Here is a 23260-nt window from a genome sequence, read left to right as displayed (position 1 = left end):
AAATACTTCTTTGTAAAAGTTATTGCGCAAAGAAAAGACATGAATGTGTCCCTGTTATGTACTCACAAGGATAATTATGGGGTTGTTGCTCATTAATACTGTTTCTTGTTTCCCTAGAAAAGCATTTGATTTATCCCACAACTTTCAAAAGTTTAATTAATGATACAAAGTTAACAGTCTAAAAGACAATGATCCAAGACCTCTTGTCCTATAATTTCATTGGCAACTTAAGTAACACAGCAAAATCAAGGCTTAATTGTACCACAGCAGCATATTTCTTTGAAAAATACTTCAAAATTTATAATAGCTGGGTTCAAATCACTATCATCCTTTCTTTTTTATATGGCTCATGATCAATTAACATTCTCCTAGATGCCTGGAGATCAAGCCCAACAGCAACTGAACAGTCATGATTCCTACCACCAATGAAGACAAACCCACCTACTGCTTTTTCATCAAATACAGTCTTTTTTAAAAAGCAATCAGGTAAATATTAAACTAAATAATATACCTAAAATTCAGATGATAACCATTCCCTCTTAAAGAGTATTAAAAAGCAAGTGTCGTGAGGGAAATTACTTGAGTGAAAAAAATTAATTTCTAATTTTCTACTCAGTTCACTTGTCGAAACTAATTTCTCAAGTAATAAAATACAGCTAAATAGACAGAATTAAGCATTTAACTTCTTAAGGGAATCTGTAGTTCTTAAAACTTTGAAAGATGTAAGTCACCACAAATAAGATTCTCTTCATAAGTCTTCTACCATAGAAGGGCTAATCTAAAGCATGCAAAGATAAGGCAGAGTTTTAAAAGCATGATACTGTTCTCAAGCACTACCTTTAAAATCTACTTCTACTACTACAGGAACCATAATCTCAAACATGCTTAACACATTTGTACAAGGCCAGAGATGGGGGTGGGGGTAGGGGAGCTGCAAGTTATTTGATCAGATTTCACTGGGAGCTAACTTTCAATAGAACATATATGTTAGGAAGGGTAAAGAAAAAGAAATTAAACAACATCCAAAAGTCTGACTTTTCTGCTGTTCTAAAGAATTCCATCAGAACAAACTAAAATGGGTCCTTCTCACCTAACAGCCCTGCCATTCAAAAAAGTAGTTTAGTCCATTAATGAACTTAATACCAATGAGGTCAAAGGAAATTGCTTCCTAAGTAAATCTATTCATATTTAACAATATCAATGGAGTCTTAAGAACAAAATCTATTAAATGACTTTTTTAATTAGAGGAAAAATATTTTAAAGGAGAAAATGAAAAGTTTTTAGTTATGACATCCAAAGGGAATTGAAAGCAATATATTCACATTTTTTAAGCTGTAGACACCAATACTTTGCAAATTCGAAAAATATTCTCTTGAAATATTTGCATGCCCTTCTTTTAATAATTTATGATTTCCTCAAAAATTATTTGAAAATGGAATTATAAATCAAGATTTACTAAATCCTCTTGATAAATGAAGTTGCATCTGAGAATAAATAAATAATATTTATTGGACACCTACTATGTGTCATGCATAGGTTTCTTCATATTATCTTAATCACCCTAAAAAGAAAATAATAATACCTAAATCATCACTGGAGTAAAACAAGTCTAACATAAGGACAAGATACAACTACAAGTAAAAATTTTTTAATCATATATCTAATATATATTAGAAAAGTCTATTTGAACTCAGTCAATAATAGACTTTATTCAATTAGTAATATATTTTCATCACAAAAATAATTATTTCAAGTCACATTTAAGAGAGCTACGACTTTGTTATGAGACAGAGAACAAATTCTAAAATAATAATTCTGTTGTAAAATAATTTTACAGTGAGCATAATTCTAGTGTATGAAGACTATATTTAGGAGTATAATTTATATTATCAGGCTATATTGCAACTAAGAATAAAAAACTAGAGTTGGATAATTATTCTATCATGTACAACATTTGAAGGCTGTAAGAAAAGATGTGAGAGGAAAGGAAGGAAGGATGATAGGTATCTGTGTACATTAGAGAAACTAGTAACTCACTTAATAGAAACAAACAAATGTGAATAGAGTTCATTTTACTTAAGAACTCTCTTCCTGGTCCTTTTTTCTCCCAAGAATGATATTAAAATGGTACTTAACTATCACATAAAAAATAAATAAATAAAGTATGTAAAACAAATACGAGTATAAAGGTAAAAAAGAAGGAAAAGAGCCTCTGTTTACTTCATGGTGACCCCATATTGACCTGAGAGAGAGAGAGAGAGTGAGAGAGAGAGAGAAAGAGGAAACAGCCAAAAGGAATTCTGCCCAGGTCTCCTTGGATGAAGATAATCCAAAAGCCCCAAGAAGAAAATGTAAGGAAAAAAAAAAGCAGCACTATCAAAGTATACTTAGATGAACTTAATTTATTCAATGTAGAGATCTGATTATTAATAAATTTCTACTTCAAAAAATATGTATCTTGAATAACTGCTTATTCAACTATTATGCCTGTACTAACTTTCCTTTATTATTTCTAACAAACTATAGGAATAGTCTTTTTAGAACAAAGCTGAATTACACTTTGAGAATAGAATGGCAGAAAATGACTCAGCTTCTCATACTTCTCCAAGGTATACATCTAATTTATCCACACGCTTACTTTTGAGCAGGTATTCTTGGCGATTAGTTAACTCAATACAGCAGTACTGAACTATAAATGACTTATTCCGAGGAAAATGATTATGGGGAATCTCTGAATTATGTGTTATTTGAACTCATATTCTAGGCTCAGTTTTCAGTTCCTATCAAATACTATATAAACTTCCATTCACTTTAAAGACAAAGAATGTGTATCTCAGGAATGTAATTTTAATATCCAAACACCTGAACAAGTCCTAAACCAGAATACCAAAGGGAAAGTTCCCACCTAATCCTCGAAACATATACAATTCTATAATTCTCACTTCCTCCAGTCACAATGACCTTGATGAGTTAATGTGAAAAGAAACTGTGGTTTCCTTTTAACTATTTGATTTTAGGTTTGTCTGGTTTGTTGAAACTGTCATTACGCTCTCACTTACCAGTTGGCAGAGATATGAATTACTCTGTGGTATCTGCTAAGCTCAGTTAGAAGATGCCATACTGTTTCCCCCAAACAGAGAGCCTCGCTCCACATAGGTTAACTGACCTCATGTTGTGACCCTCATACCAGCATCCACAGGCTTCAGGTCATGACCTATGAATTAGCATCATGGAAGTAAGGGTCATACCGAGTTTTCCTTACAGAACTGAAAACATGGAATAGTAGAAACTTCCTACGCCTTTCTGGATTTGGTCTTCAGTGCACTAAGCAGCTGACTCTCAAATCTAAAAGAAGACAATCAGCTTACCAGCACTCTCACATATTTCCAAAAAGTGAAACTAAATGCCCTTCTTTGAAAATGTCTGTGGAATACATGCATTCATATCAAAAGAATCACAAGAATAAAGACCAGCATTTGAAAAAGATTTTACTCATGTTCTCAAACACAGATTGATACTGTTTTTAAAACAATTAGCCTTTAGAAATATTACCTATCAGCACCCAGCCACAGGCCCTCCTGCTTCCATCACTAATATAAAATAATCTCTACAGGGTTCAATGGTGTTGGGTTGGTATCTCACCTCTGCCTTACCAAACCCTTCCATGTGTAAATGCAGGTATATATCTTTCTTAACAAACTACTGCCACAATGAACTCTAAGAAACATAAAACTTAAGAACGTTAAACACAGATTTCTGCATCAGAAGATTGTGCAGGGTAGATTTTGGATATGCTTTTTAATTTTATTCTCAGCAGGGGGAGCTAGTACTCTCATCTTGAAAGTCTATGTACACAACATGGAAATTTAAATTTTGATTCCAATTATCAAATTTCAGTATGTGCTAGATATCCCTATTGAAAACCCCTGCAAGGGAAAAAAATCAAGTCTGACAAACTTGAAAATTTACCTTTGTCTTGAAATTCCTGAAGATAGCTGCAAAATAAAACAAGAACATTATATTTAAAATAAGGGTTGACAAATCAAAACAAGGTCTAATCAGTGGCAATAATTCAAATCCACTTTAAAATCTATATTATAAGTATACATACAGAGAAAAAACTACTTCCTATCCTGAAATGATCTTTCAAAAGGCTTATGGATTTATAATGAAAATATTTTTAAAGACCTAATTTACAGCAGTAAAATCAGAATATATCCTTAATACCTACAACTTATATTGCATTTATTCACTTCAGTATCTGGAGGTATTTTCCATATTTATTTTAAAATTCTCAACCTACCTACATCTTACCATTTAAACCAAATATATCCTCAGATAGTCAAAATAAACGATTGGAATTTGCAAGAATGCTTAGAAAAATACATAATCAAGAGCTTTTACAAAAAGAGTATTATGATAAGTATGTCTGTTTTTAAAAACTATTATGGTAGAAATATAGTTTGTCCTTTAAAAATACTTAACACCAATTAAATTAGAACATAAAAATTTAATTCCACAATAATCAATCTTTCATAAAAATGTTAATTACAAAGTTTCTTCTAAGTAAAAACTTAGTAATAAAAGGAAGTAGGTGACTTACGTAGACTTTACATCTTTTATCTTCTTAATAAGGAAGTCTCTCTTTTCCTTTGCTTTCTTGGATAAATTTTCCCCTCTCAGTGTGTCTGCTACAAATGTTTCAACATCTAAATCATGAAATATAAGAAAAAGGATACAAATTATAGGAAAGAATCACTTTTTGTGAAGACAAATAGGATAATGATTGTTTCTACCCATAAGTGTTAATATCTGTACAATTTGTTACAGTTATTTATCAATCCAAAGCATAACAGTTGAAGTATGTTTCAAATACTAAGTTGGACAAATCTGTTCACCACTTAGCTAATAAAATTTGTATGCTCTACTTATGCTTAGCACAGCAAATGCTATTTGGATGTCTGGCATCATTAAACCAGGAAGAAACCCACAAGTTTTAATAAACTATGGTGCCCCATAAACAAATTCATATATAAGCAGGCATAGAGCTTTTATGCATGAGTTACTATCATTTTATAGTATTCTGTAAGTTCCTGCATGAACAGGTCATTCACAATATTATATCAACATAAGCTAATGTCTCTGGCAAAGGCATGTCTTTACCAGCATAATCAATTTTCAGGTATATGCAATGCTTAATGCTTTAAAGGAAAAAATTAATCCCTTTTTCTAGCCAAGATTCCCAAATCAAACCCTCCTCTTTCCTGCCTGCCCCACCTACTCTGGCTGGCTATTCTCAAATAAAAATGATAATAAGTTGTGTGGTTTTGTGTGCTCTTGTTTCCTGCCTTGGTATTACTACCTGGAAAGATTTCTTTAAATAAAGGAAAAAGTGGCAAGAATAGATTCATCTACTGTTGAAAAATACAGTAACCAAGAGGTAAGATTTCCACGATCTCATATAACATTTTCACATAGCTTTTTTTTTTAATTAGTAAACTTCTAAATTACTCTGCTTTCTAATTCTCTCTAGCATACAATTCCATCAAACCCTTACTGGTTTGACTTTTTAATAGCCCCACTCTTATTATTCATGAAATAGTGTACAACTTTAAATTAATTTTATATTCAGAATTTCAATTTTCACTTTGAGATATCTAATATGGAGGATAACATTTAAAAAATTACAGTGGGTATAACTATAAACCATCCATATTTGAAATTGAAGAGATGTGTATATGTTTTACTTTCTTTTTATTTAACTAATTTGTCTCCTAATTCACACTGATAAAAAGGTAGTATCTAAACATACAATAATATTACATTTAATTAATTCAAAACAGTATAACAAATAACCTTTGACTGTATTTACAATTAGTAATTTAAAACCTAGCATTTGAGATAGAATGTTGTAATTGATCTTAAATTCTTGATTACAAAAGTACCTTGATTCAATGAGCGAAGTTGATTAAACTGTTATTCTATACCATCATAATAAATGTGTAAAGGTGATTCTTTCAACATGACAAGTGAAAGAATTAAAATTTAATTCTTGAATAATTTTTAAGTAGCTTTCTAGTTTCAAGTCTATTAGTCACTAATGTTAAAAGTAAGTATCAAAACAAAACAAAAGCAAAATGTCACAGCTTCTCTTTCCTTGAGCAGTCCATATTCTGAAGAGGGGGGCACAAGAGACATAATCCAGCACCAGTGCAAATTAGACCTAGACTTCTAAAGTGAGTTCAAAATAATGAAAATTTTTTTAAGTGCTCTTCTCTAAACTCTAAATTTTGTACCCACAGGAGCAAGCAGCCTCTGGACATTCAGATATTAGCTGAAATGGAAAGAGCTCACTGGCTTCTCTGAGATGGCTCCAATGACTCTGCTAAGGAAGTGGAATAAGGAAAGGAGTAGCACCTCTACTTATTCTCTCTTCCAACTGGACTCGATACTTGGGAGAATCACTGGCATAATGATTAGCAAATAGTTTGCTTAATGTTACTTCCACTCAGTGTTTGTCTTTAATTCCCTCATCCACACGAGTATTTAATTGCCTATTTTACATTTTCATTATACAATCCAAGTTTAAACAAACGGGATCTATTTTCTATCTCTGGAAGCAATAACAGAACGAATTACAACCCAGGAGTTATTTCTTTAAAAAGTCTTTTCAGTTCGATAAAAACTCAAAAAACGAAAGGCTGTAATGCCCTAGACAGTGCTTCTTAACAGTTCCCCAAAACATTTTTCAATTATTGAACTATGCTATTTTATGAGGAAATACTTGTTCAAATAGTGTGAAACTGCAGGAAAAATCTGCATTGTTTGTTTTCTGAGGGGGAGAAGATTCAGAGATTAGGCAAGGCGGAAATTCTGTATTTTAAGAGTGTCTTAATGTATTTATTCCAAAACTTATGCCAGAAAAGGAGTTTAAGGCAACCAAAAAGATTTAATAAACATTCATTTAAAAAATTATTTCACAAAGGAGATATGAAAAGCACAGAACCTGCTTTGCTGTTTTTCTTTTTCTAGCAACTAAGAACTTCAAAGTGGAAGCGGCTCCTGCAGTAATCTTAGTTTGGTGCCCACAGATTTGGGTGGTTTTTAAGTTTTTGAAATCTGGGTTATTTCTTAAAATCCACACTGTGCCCATTTATTTTAGAATCGAACGAAACCAGCCTCTCCCGGACACAGGAGACCCTCCGGGCGTGCCCGCGGCCCTCGCAGAGCCCCTGTGCGGAGCAGGGACCCTGCTCCTCCCCGCGCAAAGACGGTGCGGGCGCTGAAAAGTTGCGGGATTCACTGAGATGCTAGGGCTCCGCTGTCTGCAACACTCGGAGTGTTAAACCCCAGGGTTCCGACCTCGGAGCTGTGAGCAGGGAGCACTCGTTTGGGACAGCGCCCTCGTTAAACAAATGGGACTGGATCTACGGCTTTGTAGCTCAGAGCCAGGGTAATATTTCAAAAGCGGGCAATAAAAGTCCTGGGCGAATCAAGCGCTCCTCTGGCTGTTTGGAAAAGAGATTTGAAGCTTTTTATTGTGCTCTGAATAGCCCTGCAAACGGTAAACCAGCGAGCGCTTTAGCCCTCTTCTACCTTCCTTCAGGGGTCGTGTCCCTCTGTTAATATGTAGATTTCACTGACTCCAGACTGTCTGTAATTCGGGGAACAGCCGTAATTCGTAATTTGATTACAAGAAAAGGTCAGCCTGCCTCCTCGCTGGCCTCTTGGCCTGGTGAGTTAGAATTCCTCTTTCTCAGAGGGATCGGTTCAACCGCATACTCACTGCGGGAGAGGAGAAGCTTAGGGACCCACCCCACCACTTGGAGAAACTCAGTTCCGGGCGCCCCCTACGCACCAGGTCTAACCCCGACCGCTCCGCCCTCCCCCTCGTCCCCCCCCCCCACCCCCGTCACGTAGACCGCAGGTCAGCGCCGCCGGCATTTAACCCCAGAATTGGCCCCATCTCCATCCGCCTCTGCCCCCAAGTCATCACCAAAGAAAGTTATCCAGCGAATACAAATGTGGTGGTGATTTTTGTTCCTGTAAAACCTTAACACTGTCAAGAGTAAACCTTATCTCCGGGTAAAACTGTAAAGATCTGGGGGAGAGGACCGCTGAAAAGATCTGATTTACAACTGCTCTGTAGATAAATGTTAAGGTCTGAAAACAAAATTAAAAGATGACATCACGTCTTGGCTCAGCAATCCTCAGTTTCAGTTAGAAACCTCTCAATAGCCGTCGCAACCCCTAAGAGGCAAATACTTAGCACACACCAAATAACCGAATGGTACTCCAATTTTCCCTTTTCCTTTTCCTGAACATATGAACCCCTCAGAAAAATCTACCACCCCATCAACCCCTAGAGCCCGAGAGGCTAGGACAGGTATCTAACACACACACACACACACAAACACAGGCTAACAGCTTCCTGCCAATTTTCATACTGATCATACTGTGAAATGTTGAAACCACACGAAGTTTTTTTTTTAAAGCTTTTAAAGTCTTGCAAACAATAAACTGTCAGCTTCTCCAACATGAATACACAGCATAGGTTCCTACTCTTCAAGAAAGCCAAGGTTTGACCACTTGCGCTCACCATCCTCCACCAGCTAACAGCCTGGAGTATGACTTCCAGGCTGGAGGTTGTAAACAAGTCACAAAGGTAACAATATCTGATGTCTTCTGCCTAGTCCCCCAACCACCCAATACTTACCTGGGTTGGCAAGCAAGGGGCAAACACACACACACACACACACACACCCCCTCTGTGATGGCTTGAATTGTGGAGGAGAGGGGGACAAGAATTAGACTGAATTCACTATCATATGCTGAGCCCCAGATCAATAAAATAAGTAAAATCAATCAAACCATACCCCAAATGGCTTTACTACTTAATTCCACATCTTTCTCTATGAATTGGGCCAGGTTTCACTTTGTATTCACTGAGGTGTTATCACTAAACTTAATGTGGTAAGGATCCTAGCCTACAATTTAAGCTGGCATCCAAACAAAAAGATAAGCCTTTCTTCTCTGTTAAAGGAGGGTATGGTCTGATCAAACACCTACTGGTGGAAATAGAAAAAAATCAGTTAAACTGGGCACATGTAGATCAATTAAGCCAAATGCCCAAAATTGGGAAATGGCTAATTAAAAAGTTATTGATTGCTCTAATAAATGTCTTTCTCTGGATTACCTAGCACTTTTACAGGTTATAGTTGAACTGTGGACTTTCTGAACATGGAAGAAGAGAAATGAACAAGCACAGGAGTTCTCACAGTATGACAGGTAAAATACACCTGAGTCTTAGAATCCAATCATCTAACAAAATTTTCAAAACTGGCTTTGGAGGCTAAATGATTTATTTTGAAAAAGCGGACTGTCGAAGAACAGAGGTGAACACCTTTCACCTCAAAAAGATGACTCTTGATAAATAGTATCTTATAATAATCATGATTTTTTTACCACACATTTTCACAGAAGCCACAGTGAATAAAGCATTAGTCTGAGATTTACACTATATTCACTATTAGGTAGCAACTATAATAATATGTTCACTATGTGATTGAAAAAGAAATGAAAACTTGGTGGAATGAAAAAGACAGACGTGGCTTTAATTGAAAAAGACAAACTAAGTGAATAATGAGTATATAAAAACTAGCCTATTCCACTTTTATCACCCATATATGACACTTAATCTTAAATTTATGAGAGATGACTGAACTGTGTTTCAAATCACCAGAGGTTTCTCCTACTCTGTTGTTTCTATCGTCCTCCTAGTAATGCTTTAATGCTGATAACGTGGAGCTAAACTCATTTAGAAAATTTGCATATACTTCTCGTTTTTTCAGTATATTTAGATTTTTTGTTAAAGAAAACCAGTGATAAATTTGGATTGGGTAACTATAAAATTGTGCATACCAGCATACTGTCAAGAGCATTATTTAGTAATCTGAGATGAAAAATGTTTTCAAAGGAAAACTATGAAAACAATAAGCCAGCTAAAGATCCCCGCCCAAGAAAAAGTAGGCTACTGTACACTTAACATAGGCAAATGATTTTCCTAACATCACATCTTAATTCATCTATGTTATCTGACCCATACAAGAAATTATACGTTTCTGGTCCACTGATTCACAAACATATATTCCTATTTCTAGAAGAGAAAAATCTTAGAGGTGTCACACACAGACTGATTTCATTGTAGGGTCAAATGTTCTCATACCAACTTTAAATTCATTAGTCATTATTGCCAAAATGGGCGGGCTTTCCTCCATAGGAAAATCCAGGTGCTAAAGAAGTAGGTGACTATTGGTGACTCAGTAGGTGGCACTCTTCCCTTTACATACTCAGCCAATGCCCCAGAAGAAAGTTATGGGACACTAGATACACCATAAATGATTCTCATAGGAAAAATAAAACCGAAATGTTGACCAAATTATAAATGGAACTTTGGAAAGGTGGAAATCAAACCATACTATTCTCAGCATTGAAAAAATCCTACCTCTATCTCAACTGAATTGCATTCTTTACCTAGTGCCCTTAATGGGATTATCAATTATGTGTAAAGGTTAAAAAAAAATGTCCTGGAAATCCCCAAAAGGAGAAAATACAATATTTATTATCAAGACTGCCATGTGAACAAAATCTCAGGGTCACTTTGCAGAAACCATATAGTGACTCTGTTTATTGTTTGTTTGGTTTGGTTTTGATTTTTCAGAGTACATACTGACAACCACCATTTTCTTCTTTCAACATTGGTTTGATTTTCTAACTTAATAAAAAAAATACTAACATCTTCTTACAGCTTTCCTTTTCAAGTATGTTGCTCTAAAGCAAATGAATGAGAATACCTGATGGCAAACCACTCCAGTATTCAAGGGAGATTAAACAAATCAAGGGGGGATGGGAACAATGATTCTAATTCCTCTCACTTTCTTGCCTGCCTGAAGGAAAAACTCACATAAATCAAGATTATTCTTGCTATTATCCCACTCAAAATATTTGGATGTGGGAGAAAATTAAATGGACAAGATTTGGGATTACCTTTTGATTATAATTATCCAAGCTAAACTTGTTCTTCTACTGTTGTGAAAAAAAAAAAAACTAAAGGTTGCCTGTAGTGCACAGGGCAGTTCACAATTTGCTTTTAACAACAAAAATCTGGGGGGTGGGGGTATAGCTCAGTGGCAGAGCACGTGCTTAGCATGCATGAGGTCCTGGGTTCAATCCCCAATACCTCTATTTAAAAAAATGGTTCTTGAAAAACAACAGTAAAAATCTGTAAACTTTTTTCTATTAATGGAATAAACAAATAATTCAACACTTTTTATTAAAGTATGGGCTTTCAAAGATTTCGTATCCACAGAAATATAAATAACCAACAGTCAAACTGTACAGTCACTTTTTCAAGAGCATCATTAATGTGAGTTAAGAATGAGTTTTGCATTTATGGGTTTTGCATTTCTATAGATATTTTTTTTAAAAAAAAGAGAAGGAATCAGGAGAGGAAAACAAATATTGAAAAGGAAGCCTAAAATTCTATAATCAGAAGAAAAATAAGGAGAAAGAAAATAATAAATTGATAAGAATACATTTGAGCATCTACCTCTATGAAGCAATTGAAATGTCAAACATTTAAAACATATGACATAGTGATTTGGATAAAGGGCACATGGAACACAAAGGGAAATGTCCAAACAACATTTTTTTCATAGACATTATCTTTTGACTTCATATTCTTTTTTTTTTCTGAAAGCAAGGGATCTTAAACACCTAAAAAGTTTAGTTCCTCATCTTCTCTACCTTGGAATTCTAGAACAGTGCTATATGCATTCTAAGAGTTAACTATTAACTACAACCACCACTGCCAGTATCTTTTTAGTTTCAAAGAAAGAACTAGGTCAGCCAGCAATATATCAAAAATTCAAACCCCATACCAACTCTTCCTATATAGTTTTTGCAATTTAAAGTCTAACCATGTCCTATTCCCCAAACACTTGAATAATGCAAATGATCATGCACAATCCAACAGAATTTTCTGGATTAAAAAATGTGGAAAAACTGCTGAAAGCATTCTTGAAACCTTCCCTACCTCAAAAAAAATTTTAATTACAGTCAATCATAAAATGTTAACAACTTTCTTTGAATGATTAGTTTAAGAAAACTGAAAACCAACGGTTCAGCTGTTTCATTTCTTTAAAATATATCTCATGTATATTTATATTTCCTCATAGCCATACTTCCTGAAAATATCCTCTGAAAATAAAGTATAAGCCAAATTTATAACCACCAAAATTCTAATGTTTTAATATTTGTTTTTAATACTTCGTGTGTTTTAATATGTGACCTGCTTTAATAACATGAAATATTAAAAATGTCAATAAGGTGATTTTTAAAATGCTGATTTCAGATATTATGTAAGTACATTACCTGACTTGAGAGGGCTAAAGATATAGGAAGTTAATAATGTCAGAGAATTTAAATATTATGTAATTCTGAGCTTTCAAATAAATCACACAAATAAGGGCTATGTGAAATACTTGTCATATATGGGGATCAGAGAATAAAGCAACTCATAACCTATGTATCATACTCCGTAATGTATGACTATGGATCCAAATAACACCTCGTAATGTATGACTATGGATCCAAATAACACCTGTCTACTGTGGAGCTGTCAAGCTTTAAAAGCATGCACCCAGGGGTCTATACTTAACTTTGTTTTTTTCATTTTTCAGTTTTCTTAGGTAGAATTGTTACAATTTGATTGCATGTATACAATATATTGCATGTAAATACATACATACAATATACTGCACATATATTTTTAGTTTACATGTATGTACTGATCATTGTTTCTAAGAAAGGTTTAGAGCTTTAGCTTTTTCAACTTAACATAGTTATCAAAGAATAAAGCCAACTACAAAATAACAATCAACACAATGCACTAATCCAATCATAAAGGACAGTCAAATGTGCTTACACGCATTCAAGAAATCAATCATCTTAAGTTATAAATAATATATACTTAACTTCTTAAGCTCAAAAATTCAGACCTGGAATATCCTGAAAATGGTGACATTTGTTTTTAGAGTTATGATAAACAGTTCTTTGACCTGGTAACTAAAATAAAATTCTAAACAAGGAATTCCAGCACTTTAACAACAAACAATGTAGGAAAACAAAATTAGCACTCATTTGAAACTTGCATAGAATAGAATAAAAGCTGCAGTTCCTTCAACATTTCCTTTAGTAGTACCCATTAATGACAACAAGCATTTCTTAGAGTATAACACTATCCTGCCACAAATGTATTCATCGTACTGCAGTCTTGTTCACACAAACATAAGTCTGCACTCATACACTATTGGCTTTATTTTCTTATCATATCTATGATGCTAACCACCAAAATAGTATAACAGCATATTAGATTTGGTCTCAAGAGTACTATAACAGTAACTTACTGCAAAAAATGTCACATTTTAAATATTGCTTTTTAAGAGTTAAAATAAGCGACTTGTAACATAGGCATCTAAGAGAAACCCTTTTAATCCAGTTATTTGTGACCAAATATTGAAAGATACTTAAGAGACAACGGAACAAAAGCAAAACAATCAAAATTCAGCATCCAGAATTCTGATGTACACATGACAAAGTGAATAACGGGAAGAATTCCAGAGCATCAGGATAGGTAAGATATGTGCTACACTAAAAAGATGTATTTTCTACCTTGGGCAGAAATATAATTTTTTATTGACCCTTTGTTAAAATACATATCTCCATATCTAGTACATTAATGAACTAGTAGTAGATTCACAGTAGCCTTGAAAAGTTAATCTTTAATTCCCAAGTTCCTGTAAATGGTCATTTAAAACTCGAAAAGGGGAAGATGAGGGTAGATGAGGGTGCAGAGATACAGTACTGTAATTTCATCGTGTGACACAGGAAGTTGGACTTTAACACATCCTTCCTTTTTTGTTTTAATGTTACTCAGGCTGAAGACAAGTGGCCATTTGAGAGTCAGGCCCTCTTTGAAAGTCTCAAATATGATTGAATGTTCAAGAAAAACGGGGGTTATAGATATGTCACATCCTTTGGTGCCATAACCCCTAACTCCTAACCCCTGTAGCTCAGGAACCTCTTTCTCCTCCATCGGCCAGGAGACCAAAGAACTAGTTCTTTGACTTTTCTCTCTCTCCCTCCCTCTCTCCCTCCCACCCCCCGCCACACGACGTCTTCCCGACGGAAACACAATTGCCCTGGACGCGTTAGTGCAGCCCACTAAGAAGGGCTTCCCCACCATCGTCGCACCAAATTTCAACACACAGCCCACTCCCTTTCTCAGACCCCACTTCCCTACTCCCAGTCCCGCTCCCTCTGGGCAGGAGACGTGGGGAGCGAGAATGAGGGAAGAGACTCCGAACGCTTCTGTCCCCACCCGCTCGCCGTCCCCTCGCCCCCGCCCCAGCCGCGTTACCCGCCCCCTTCCCGCTTTTTACCTGCCAACAGGTTCCTAATTTCCTCTGGGAGGGGGTAGGGAGAGGAGGTGCTGCTGGGGTTGGGCATGTTAGGGAGCGCGGGGCGTGCGGGGAAAGGATCTGTGCTGAAAGGGGAACCGACAGGCTGGGGTTGCGGCTGCGACCTAGACTCGGGCTAGCGGTCCCGGGAAGGACAGTGGGGCTACAAGTCCGGACACTGCCGGGCCGAAGCTCACAACAAGGAAGTCACTAAAGCCCCGCTACAGCTGCTGGACTCTCGGCCTAGCCCCGCCCGGCAATTCGGGGCGGAGAGATGGGCGGGGAGGAGGCCCGAAAGGCCGGAGGGACCCCAACTGCGCATGTGTGTCCCTTGGTTTTCCTAGCCTCTGAAAGAGCCTCCGGGCAGGCCACACCCACCACTACGTAGAGGCGCGGGAGGAGGAGCGCCTGGTGGGAAGGGAGCGGACTGGGGCTGCATCACCTGATCCGGCCCCTGAAGCGCCCCGCCGCCATTTTGGCCACTGGTATCACCGCAACTGCTGGCCATTTCTCCACCATCCCGGAAGTTAAGGCATCTGAAATTCCTCCAGATTTCCCGATTAAGAGACTTTCTGGCCCTTAAACAGCCCCTCCAAGGAGTAACACTTCGCTCAGTACCCCACATGGAATTTTCGACCGCCCTAAACTATTATAGTCTTCTTTGTCCGATTGAATGATAGTAACAAAGTCCCATCTTCCGCCAGTCCTTCCATTGAAGCCAGCCTGCAACCGCTCCAGGGAGCATTCTGATTGGCTCTTAACACTACTTTGTGCCTAATTCAGATTCTTGAGGTGACTGATTAACCCCACTACGAAGAGCAGGGAATTCTAGTCACAGATAGCTAAATAGACAGATACCATTTTACCTCTTATAAGCATCAAAAATAAAATTGCTGGTGATTAGTAGAATGGAATTATAAAAACTGTTTACTTCAACCTGAACATTTAACTAACAAATGCTTATTGTCTCCTATCTCTAAATCTTCTTTTAGGTTTTCACTAAAACCCCGAAAGGCGCGTTCTAGTGCCTTTAAAATAAAAGTGTGTGTGTGTGTGTGTGTGTGTGTGTAAAAAAAACTATATATATATATATATATATATATATTTTTTTTTTTTTTTTTTAATTCAGGTAGGAACTGCCATGGCAAAGGCCTTTCCCAGAGCTACCGTCGTATTTTGAAGATTGTATTGTGGCTCCAGTTGCAGTGTTAAATTGTTTATTCCTCTATCCTCCAACAACCCTCTTTAGATCAATAGTCCTTAAACTAGTTTGTATTAGAATCACAGAGAGAATCTATTACAATGCAGATTGTGAAGTCCCAGTCCTAGAAACTCTGCTTCTGCTTAGGATGGGATCAGACTGGCTGCATTTTAAACAAGCCCAGTAGGTGGTTCTGATACTAACCATCCTGAGATTTGATTTTGAGAATCACTTTACTACTTTCCAGTTCCTACAGAGCACAGGATTTGTCATAACTTACCTTTCATCCCCACCTGGAACCCAAAACCTAACACAGTAATGGCTCTATTAACTTTAATACCAAAACAATCTCAAACAGTAATAGTAAAAAATTAAGTAGTCAAATGCAAGACATTTTTGTAATTCTCTAGGAAATATATCAAACATTAATTATAAAAGGAAAAATTAAAACATTTTGGAGTTCTTTCAAAGCAAAACAAAAAAACAAGACAAAAACTTTACAATTGAAGTAAAACATACAAAATAACAACAAAAAAAGACCCCCAAAACAAACTTATTCCCTAAAATGGAATCTGAAATTCCTACTCAGATTTAGAGTGATGAATTATAAAAAAAAAGTCTGAAAATTAGAATTCTTTTGGGTGGAGGTAAAAATAAATAAAAAGTCATTTTACAACATAGGTCCTCCAACTTCAAAGAATTGAGAATTATTATTCTTAAACTGCAAAATTATATTCCTTCCTAAAGAAAGAAGAAAATATTTTATGGACATATTAGTGAGGATTCTTCCTCCCTTTACAGTTATCAAATACAATTCTTTGTCTTGTCACATTTTTTATTAAACTAGGCATCCAAATGTTCCTATCCTTTGTTTCTTTCTGATAGAACTGACCAGATTTTTTTTTATTATTCTTGTGTCTCATTTATTTATTTACACTCCACTATTCCACAAAGGAATTGAGGTGATTTACTCTTGTATCAAGTAGACAGCTTTCTGGAGTGGATCAAATGGACACTGTCTACACTGCTCATTATGACAAGTCATTCTTGTTAGTGAGAGACAGGAAACTATTAAGATTGCCTTAAAATATATAGCATCTTGTAGTCCAAATAAAAAAGGCAATAACAGAAAATGGACTCTTTGTATGAAACACATTTCCCCTATTTAGGAAACCATTCTCAGACACAGGTTCCTGATGGATTCACTTGGGCAATGCTTTGTATACTCTATCATTTTTACGTTTATTGTTAAAGTTACTGAAATTGATTATAAGACACAAAGAGAAATAGAGAGAGGCTAGAAGAAATATTTTTGTTTCCAAATGTTTCTATAACAAAAAGTAGGAAAGAAATCAAATCATACTTTACATTCTTTAAACTAGTCATATTTTGTAAAAAGGAACAATAAATGAAACTTTAAATCTGAACCTGACAGAGACAGCAGCTTCCTTACCATTCTGCCAAGAAGAGACTAGATTCTGGAAAATATCTCATAATTTATCTTTTCACAAGTAAATCCTTCAAAAAAAGTTTTTTCTGTATAGCACAGGGAACTATATTCAATATCTTTCAATAACCTTTAATGAAAAGGAATATGAAATGAATATATGTATGTATATGCATGACTGGGACATTGTGCTGTACACAAGAAATTGACACATTATAACTGACTGTACTTCAATTTAAAAAAAAGTAAATTCTTCAGTTCAAAGAAGATATGTGTGTATGTGTGTATATATATATTTTTCCATATAACTAAAGCTAACCCCCTTCCTTCCATTTTCCAAATTTAGCTTAGCTGAATAATTATTTGCCCATAGGCTTAGTTTTAAAAGAATCTAAATGAGCATTGAAGGAAAACAGTGAGCTAAAACAATTTACTTTTCTCTGCCTCTCTTATCTTTATTTGGCTTTCATAGGAATGTGGAAGAAAGATTATTTTTATACTTAGGCACTGTGTCAGTTCTCTGTTGCTACATTACAAAACTTAGCTTAAAACAAACATTTAGTATCTCGCCCAGTTTCTGATGGTCAGCAAATCCATGATCAGTGTAGCTGGATGGCTCTGGCTCAGAGTCTCATGAGGTTACAGTCAAGCTATAGGCTGGGTTGCAGTCACCTAAAGACTTGACCAGAGCTAGAGGATCAGCTTTGAAGAAAGTTCAACCACAGTACTATTGGCTGGAGTCCTCTGTTCCCCTTTGCTGTTGGCAGAAGGCCTCAGCTGCTAACTCCATGGACTTTTGCACAGGGCTGCTTGAGTGTCCTCTTGACATGGTAAGTGGCTTCCTCAGAGCAAGTGATCCAAAAGGCAGCACAACCAAGACAGAATCTGTAGTGTCTTTGTGACTTAATATCAGAAGGGGCATAATTTACTACTGCCATCTTCTGTTGGTCACACAGACCAAACTGGGTATACAGAGGGAAAGGACTGCATAAGGCTGTGAATACCAGGAGATGAGAATCACTGGAGTCATATTGGAAGCTGGCTACCATAGTCAGCCCTCTGGCTCCCAATGAATCACGTCTATCCTAGTGCAAAATACACCCATCCTCTCCCAAAGCTACATGCAAAGCTTCATCCCATTACAGTATCAGCTCAAAATCCAGAATCTCATCATCTAAATCAAATCCAAGCATGGATGATGCTCCTTAAGTACAGCTCCTTGAGTACAGTTCTCTCAATATAGAGACCAAAGTAAAAAGACAAGTTATCTGCTCCCCACATAACAACAGTGGGGCAGGCATAGGATAACCACTGTAGACATTCCTGTTCTGAAGGGGTAGGAACAACAAGACGTATACAGAGATTACTGGTTCACAGCAATTCTGAAATCCAACTGGGAAAATGTGGAAGTTCGTTGATTAGTGCAAAATTCTACTCTCACCTGGAATAATTTCATCGATCTCAGTTCTGCCCTCTGAGTCATCCTTCCTTTTTCATGGAAGGTAGCCTATGTTTTCAGCTGAATAGTTTTCTCAGCCTGCTTCCTGCCAATGGTCTTCACAGGGTCAAAGGACTCCTTTTCATTTTGTACTGTCACTATCCCAATTTCTATCAGGGTTCAATCAGAGAAGCAAAACCACGAGAATCAAGATAGAGATAAAGAGATAGATAATATAAAGGAATTTGTTACAGAGATTTGACCCTACGTAATTGTGGAAGGTGGTTAAACTGTCTCTGTATCTTTGCATCTTGGCATCTGATGCTGGAGCTTGAAGTCCACAGAGCAGAGTTAGGAAGGGAAGATGAAGGAGATTCATGATAAGATAGAATGCAGAAGCACAGTTCATGAGGATGACCTAAAACCCAAGTTAGCCCTTGCTGCCTCTGACCTTGGTGGTACAGATGCGCTGCAGAAGCTGGGGCCCTTCATTGCAGAGTTAAACACAAACTTGACTCATGAGTCAGAGTTTAAAGGAGGATCCAGAAGAAGATGGAGCAGTTGCAGGTCCAGCTGTTACCTCAAGCCAGTGAAGTGGGTTAGAAGATAAGCAGCAATATACGTGAGCTACAAAATGACTGCTGCTTCACTTCTGCAAACCTCACACAAGAATCTCTTTTGTCGTCCACCCTAACTGGATTTGGACAGAAAAAGCAATATCATGAGATTCAGGTTAACAGATGCAAAGCCACCAAGCATATACTTGTACTATCGTAAGAGTGGATTCAACAAAAAAAGCAATTGAAAATTTGCATTTATTTTGTAGCCTACATTTTTTAAACTTTTAAAACCTATTATGTCTTTTAAGTTATCTAGTAAAAGCCCTTTTAAAAGTTTTTTAGAAATGAAGGCTTGTTTTTACTTTCTAAATTTAAAAAAAATTTTCCTTCTCTTCTCTAGGGCTGATAGGTATAAGTTTATTATTGTGTGGCAGTTGGTAGGAAAAAAATTATATTCTCACTGGAATTCTGGAATATGAAGTCATTTACCCTTAAAAGATGTGATACAGAACCTACCTGAACCTTCAGGCTCTGATAAATATGGTTCACTAGCTTGTCTTTTGAGTTTTCAGGTAATAGTTCTTAATCTTAGTATAATTTATGAATTTAGCAAGATAAGGAAATTCATTCTATTTTGCTTTCCATCTCATTTGCATACACAAACACATACTCAGGCATTTTGCTGCTTCAGCCAATCATTTTAATATAAGAAGAATAAGCGATTTAATCTGGACTGGATTTGAGTTCCTAACAAAATGCTGTGTATCTACAAATTAGGAATAAGGTGAGAGAACTGTCCATTCCATTTTAGCCTTGTCAGAGGCTACCTGGTTCTCTGCCCAGGTAACAGCCCTCTTCCTCCTTTAACTGAAATTGGTTTCCTGTATCGAGACTCTCAATACTCAGAGACATTACCATTATAAGGTCAGTCCTGATAATCTGGCTCTGATTTTATATCCAAATTCTAATACCTGAGTTTCTCCTGCCTAGGTTCTGAGATCAAACCTTTAACCTTGCCTACTTTTAGTAAAGGAACATATTTGTTTTGATTCCTTCTAGCCCTCTTGGACTATGGCTCTGCCTTACTCTTGTAGTGATACAGGCAGGTATTATAGTCTAAGTGATCTCCAGAGAAGAGATCCACCCAAACTCCTGTCTTGCCTTCTACTAATCAGGTTTGGTCCCCAGAGTGTAAGCAGTAGGAAAATGTTCATTCTTTTTTACTGTGTAAGATTGAAAGCAGACCCCGTCCTCTCCATGTAAACTGTTTTACTCCTCTGTGGTTTGGTAAGGTTACCCTGAACTGTAAGCAGATGTATAAAAAGGCAATAACTTTTGATTCTCCCCCTTAATTCTTGTCATCAAAATCTCTGCTTTCTACCTCAAAGACCCAACTGAGTAACCTTGAAGATTCAATTTTATACTTGACCCATAATAGACTTAAGGAGAGTTATCCTTATGCTTAACCTGAAAAGAAATATGCAAGTTACTGGTGTAATTTAAGTGTCCCCAGTTTACCCCACTCCCACCGATGATCCCGACCTGCATTCCTTGAAATTCTACCAATTAGAGACCTAGGAGAGTGGACAGATAACTCTCCCTTTGCACTTTAGTTTAGATTGGTTAGAGAAGTCAGGTCAACTAATACCTGGATTAAGCACACTGTGGTTCTGGATGACAATAACTGACACACTATTTTGGAGTTTAAAACATCCTGAGAGAGGGCAGGCTGCATGGCCCTACCAAGGAGTGTTTTCAGGACTAGCTATGTAAAACTAGCAAGGTGTTCATAGGCATATTTTATGCAGTGTGTCTTCCACTTTCTTTAGGATAGCTCTGGTCCCCACAGTGTCCTTACCAATGTTTTATGAGGAGATAGTCTTTTAGAAGAGTTAAAGTGAAGAGCATCACTGCCTTATTCATAAACTTTGGTGGACTCATACTTGGCTTGGATTGAACTCATCAGTGTTCAATCACTGGCTCCAAATGAACTAGTTAGTCAATTTTCTCTACCCTTACCTATAATAATTATTTTTGTTACAGGAATTTTATTTTATTTTTGTTTTGTTGTTGCAGCTATTAAAAACATGAATTTAGATGAAGCCTATTTTAATACACTTTTAGAGATCATTTTATAGCTAAGTTGGGAGAGGTTTTAGAACATTAAATAATTAGAAACAGGCCTAGGCTTCTTTCTATATGTAAAAACAAAATAGTATGTTGTGATCAGAATTGTTCCTCTTATTATAGTACATCTATTCTCACTAGGCAATTTTAAAATACCAAGCTGTCTTCAGCAACAGTATTCAGTGGGTTTGTGCCTAATATATTCATGAAGGGCTTTGATGGATTTGATAACCATAAGCAGCTGTTAACATTAAATTGCCATTTAATTTTTTTCAGTGACTTTCAAAGTTGTCAATATTAAACAGGAGTGTTTTACAAATGACTACTTTAAGACCAATAAGAATAAAATTAAATAAAATTTAAAAGGCTCATACAAATTCCCCCTTTTTTCTATAGTGTCCCACTACTAGCAAACAAAGGAAAAAAACATTTTTACAGGATTTTAAGCACCACCTTATATATTTGCCAAGAATTTGCATTGTATATTATTATACTCAGGTATTCTTTCATTCCTTTCCCACCACACACACACCCTTTTTTTTTTTTTTTTTTTTGTCCTTTTTTCATGTATCTCAGCTTCGGTTGAAAAACAACTCACCTGAAAAACTAGGGAGTAGGTCCACATAAGTATAAATGAAAATGACCTTAACTGTAGTGACAAAAAAAAAATTTCTCCTCATCCTTCTTCAAGCAGGTGAAACTTGTAGGGTTTTGTTGTTTAAATTTTTCCAACTTTAAGAGCTGTAATTGACATATAACATTGCATAGGTTTAAAGTGTACAATGTTATGATTTGATATACATAAATAATGAAAAATATTTACCAAAATAAGGTTAGTTAACACATGCTTCTTAATGATCTAGGCACACCAAAAAAGCAGTTATTTATACATCTATTTATTTATCTAGCAGTAAAATAACTGTAAGTGGAGAATAGGAATAAGAGAGGAAAATCCAAAAACTCTACTGTATCAGTTAACTCTTATTGCCAAAAAAAATGAAGCCTAAGCTCTCTCAAAATTCACTGACTTAACAATAATTTACTCTCAGAGACCTGTGGAATGGCCAGTGGTCAGCTGAAGGCTTGACTAATGAATACAGTTTGACAACATCATATTTACAAAGGCAGTAACTATGGCAGTCCAGCTTTGATGAACCTCTCTGAGTTTCTTCCCATCTTCAGATTCATGCTTGTCTGCCTTCCCATCTGTTTTTAGATCCCACCATCCACTCACTAAACTTTTACCAATGCACTATTCATATCCATTCTCTTACTGAGACTCCGAGGTCAGAGGGCACCACTTATTGTTGGCCTACAAATCTCTAAAGTTCTTCCTGATTGCCAAAATTGTTTCAATTTTCCTTATTTATATTTAGAGTAAAATTTCTGTAGGTGAGGTTTTCATTGTCCAAGATGGCATCATCTGTGTTCTAGGCAGGAAAATGGAGGAATGTCAAAAAAGAGTGAAAAAAGGGATGTACTACTAGCCTTTACTTTGGGACTGTTCTCAGGCTGTCATAGGACAGTCCCACTTACATCTCACTGACCAGAACTTAGTTACATATCAACATTGCTCAAAGGGGTCTGGGCAGTATTTATTCAGAGTGATCCCATGCTCAGATAAGAATTCTGTTAGTCTGGAAGAAGAGGAGAATGGATACTAGGGAATCACTAGCATTCTGCCACATATGTTGTCCATGTTTCTTCTTGCTGAATAAAAGCAGAACAAAAATCTATGACAGCACTGGGCTTTGAAATCCTAGAGAATTTGTTTTTAAAAAAACTTTTAGGGAATAGCTCTACTTTCTGTTTGAATAGCTGCTAACATCTTTGGTCATCTCTCCTGATTGAATGTTCTTGTGTGTTATGAAGTCTATTACTTAGTTTCTCCATTTTGGTTTGATAAAACCTTTCTTCACAAATTTAATTGTGGCATTTTCTGAACTAGAAGTATTAGCAATCTGTTTT

The 23260-nt window shown here is 36.2% G+C and overlaps 1 protein-coding gene across 3 annotated transcripts in view; it reads right to left on the bottom strand.

The window, feature by feature from the left end:
• Nucleotides 1-14818, bottom strand: part of SKAP2 (src kinase associated phosphoprotein 2) — a 150510-nt gene extending 135692 nt beyond the window's left edge. For 2 of the 3 annotated variants that reach the window (XM_072964797.1, XM_072964799.1), the window contains exons 1-3: nucleotides 14502-14817; nucleotides 4604-4709; nucleotides 3970-3995 (exon numbers count right to left, since the gene is read on the bottom strand). In XM_072964797.1, the coding sequence (XP_072820898.1) occupies nucleotides 3970-3995; nucleotides 4604-4709; nucleotides 14502-14568 (199 nt within the window). In that variant the 5' untranslated portion in view covers nucleotides 14569-14817. Of the gene's footprint in view, nucleotides 1-3969; nucleotides 3996-4603; nucleotides 4710-14501 lie in introns of all 3 variants that reach the window. The other variant, XM_072964798.1, reaches the window with a different exon arrangement.
• Between the last annotated feature and the right edge of the window lie 8442 nt (nucleotides 14819-23260).

This window comes from Vicugna pacos, chromosome 7, assembly GCF_048564905.1.
Source record: "Vicugna pacos chromosome 7, VicPac4, whole genome shotgun sequence".
Classification (NCBI taxonomy): domain Eukaryota; kingdom Metazoa; phylum Chordata; class Mammalia; order Artiodactyla; family Camelidae; genus Vicugna; species Vicugna pacos.
The sequence above is the reverse complement of the archived record's forward strand: the minus strand, read 5'-3'. Positions and strand labels throughout refer to the sequence as shown.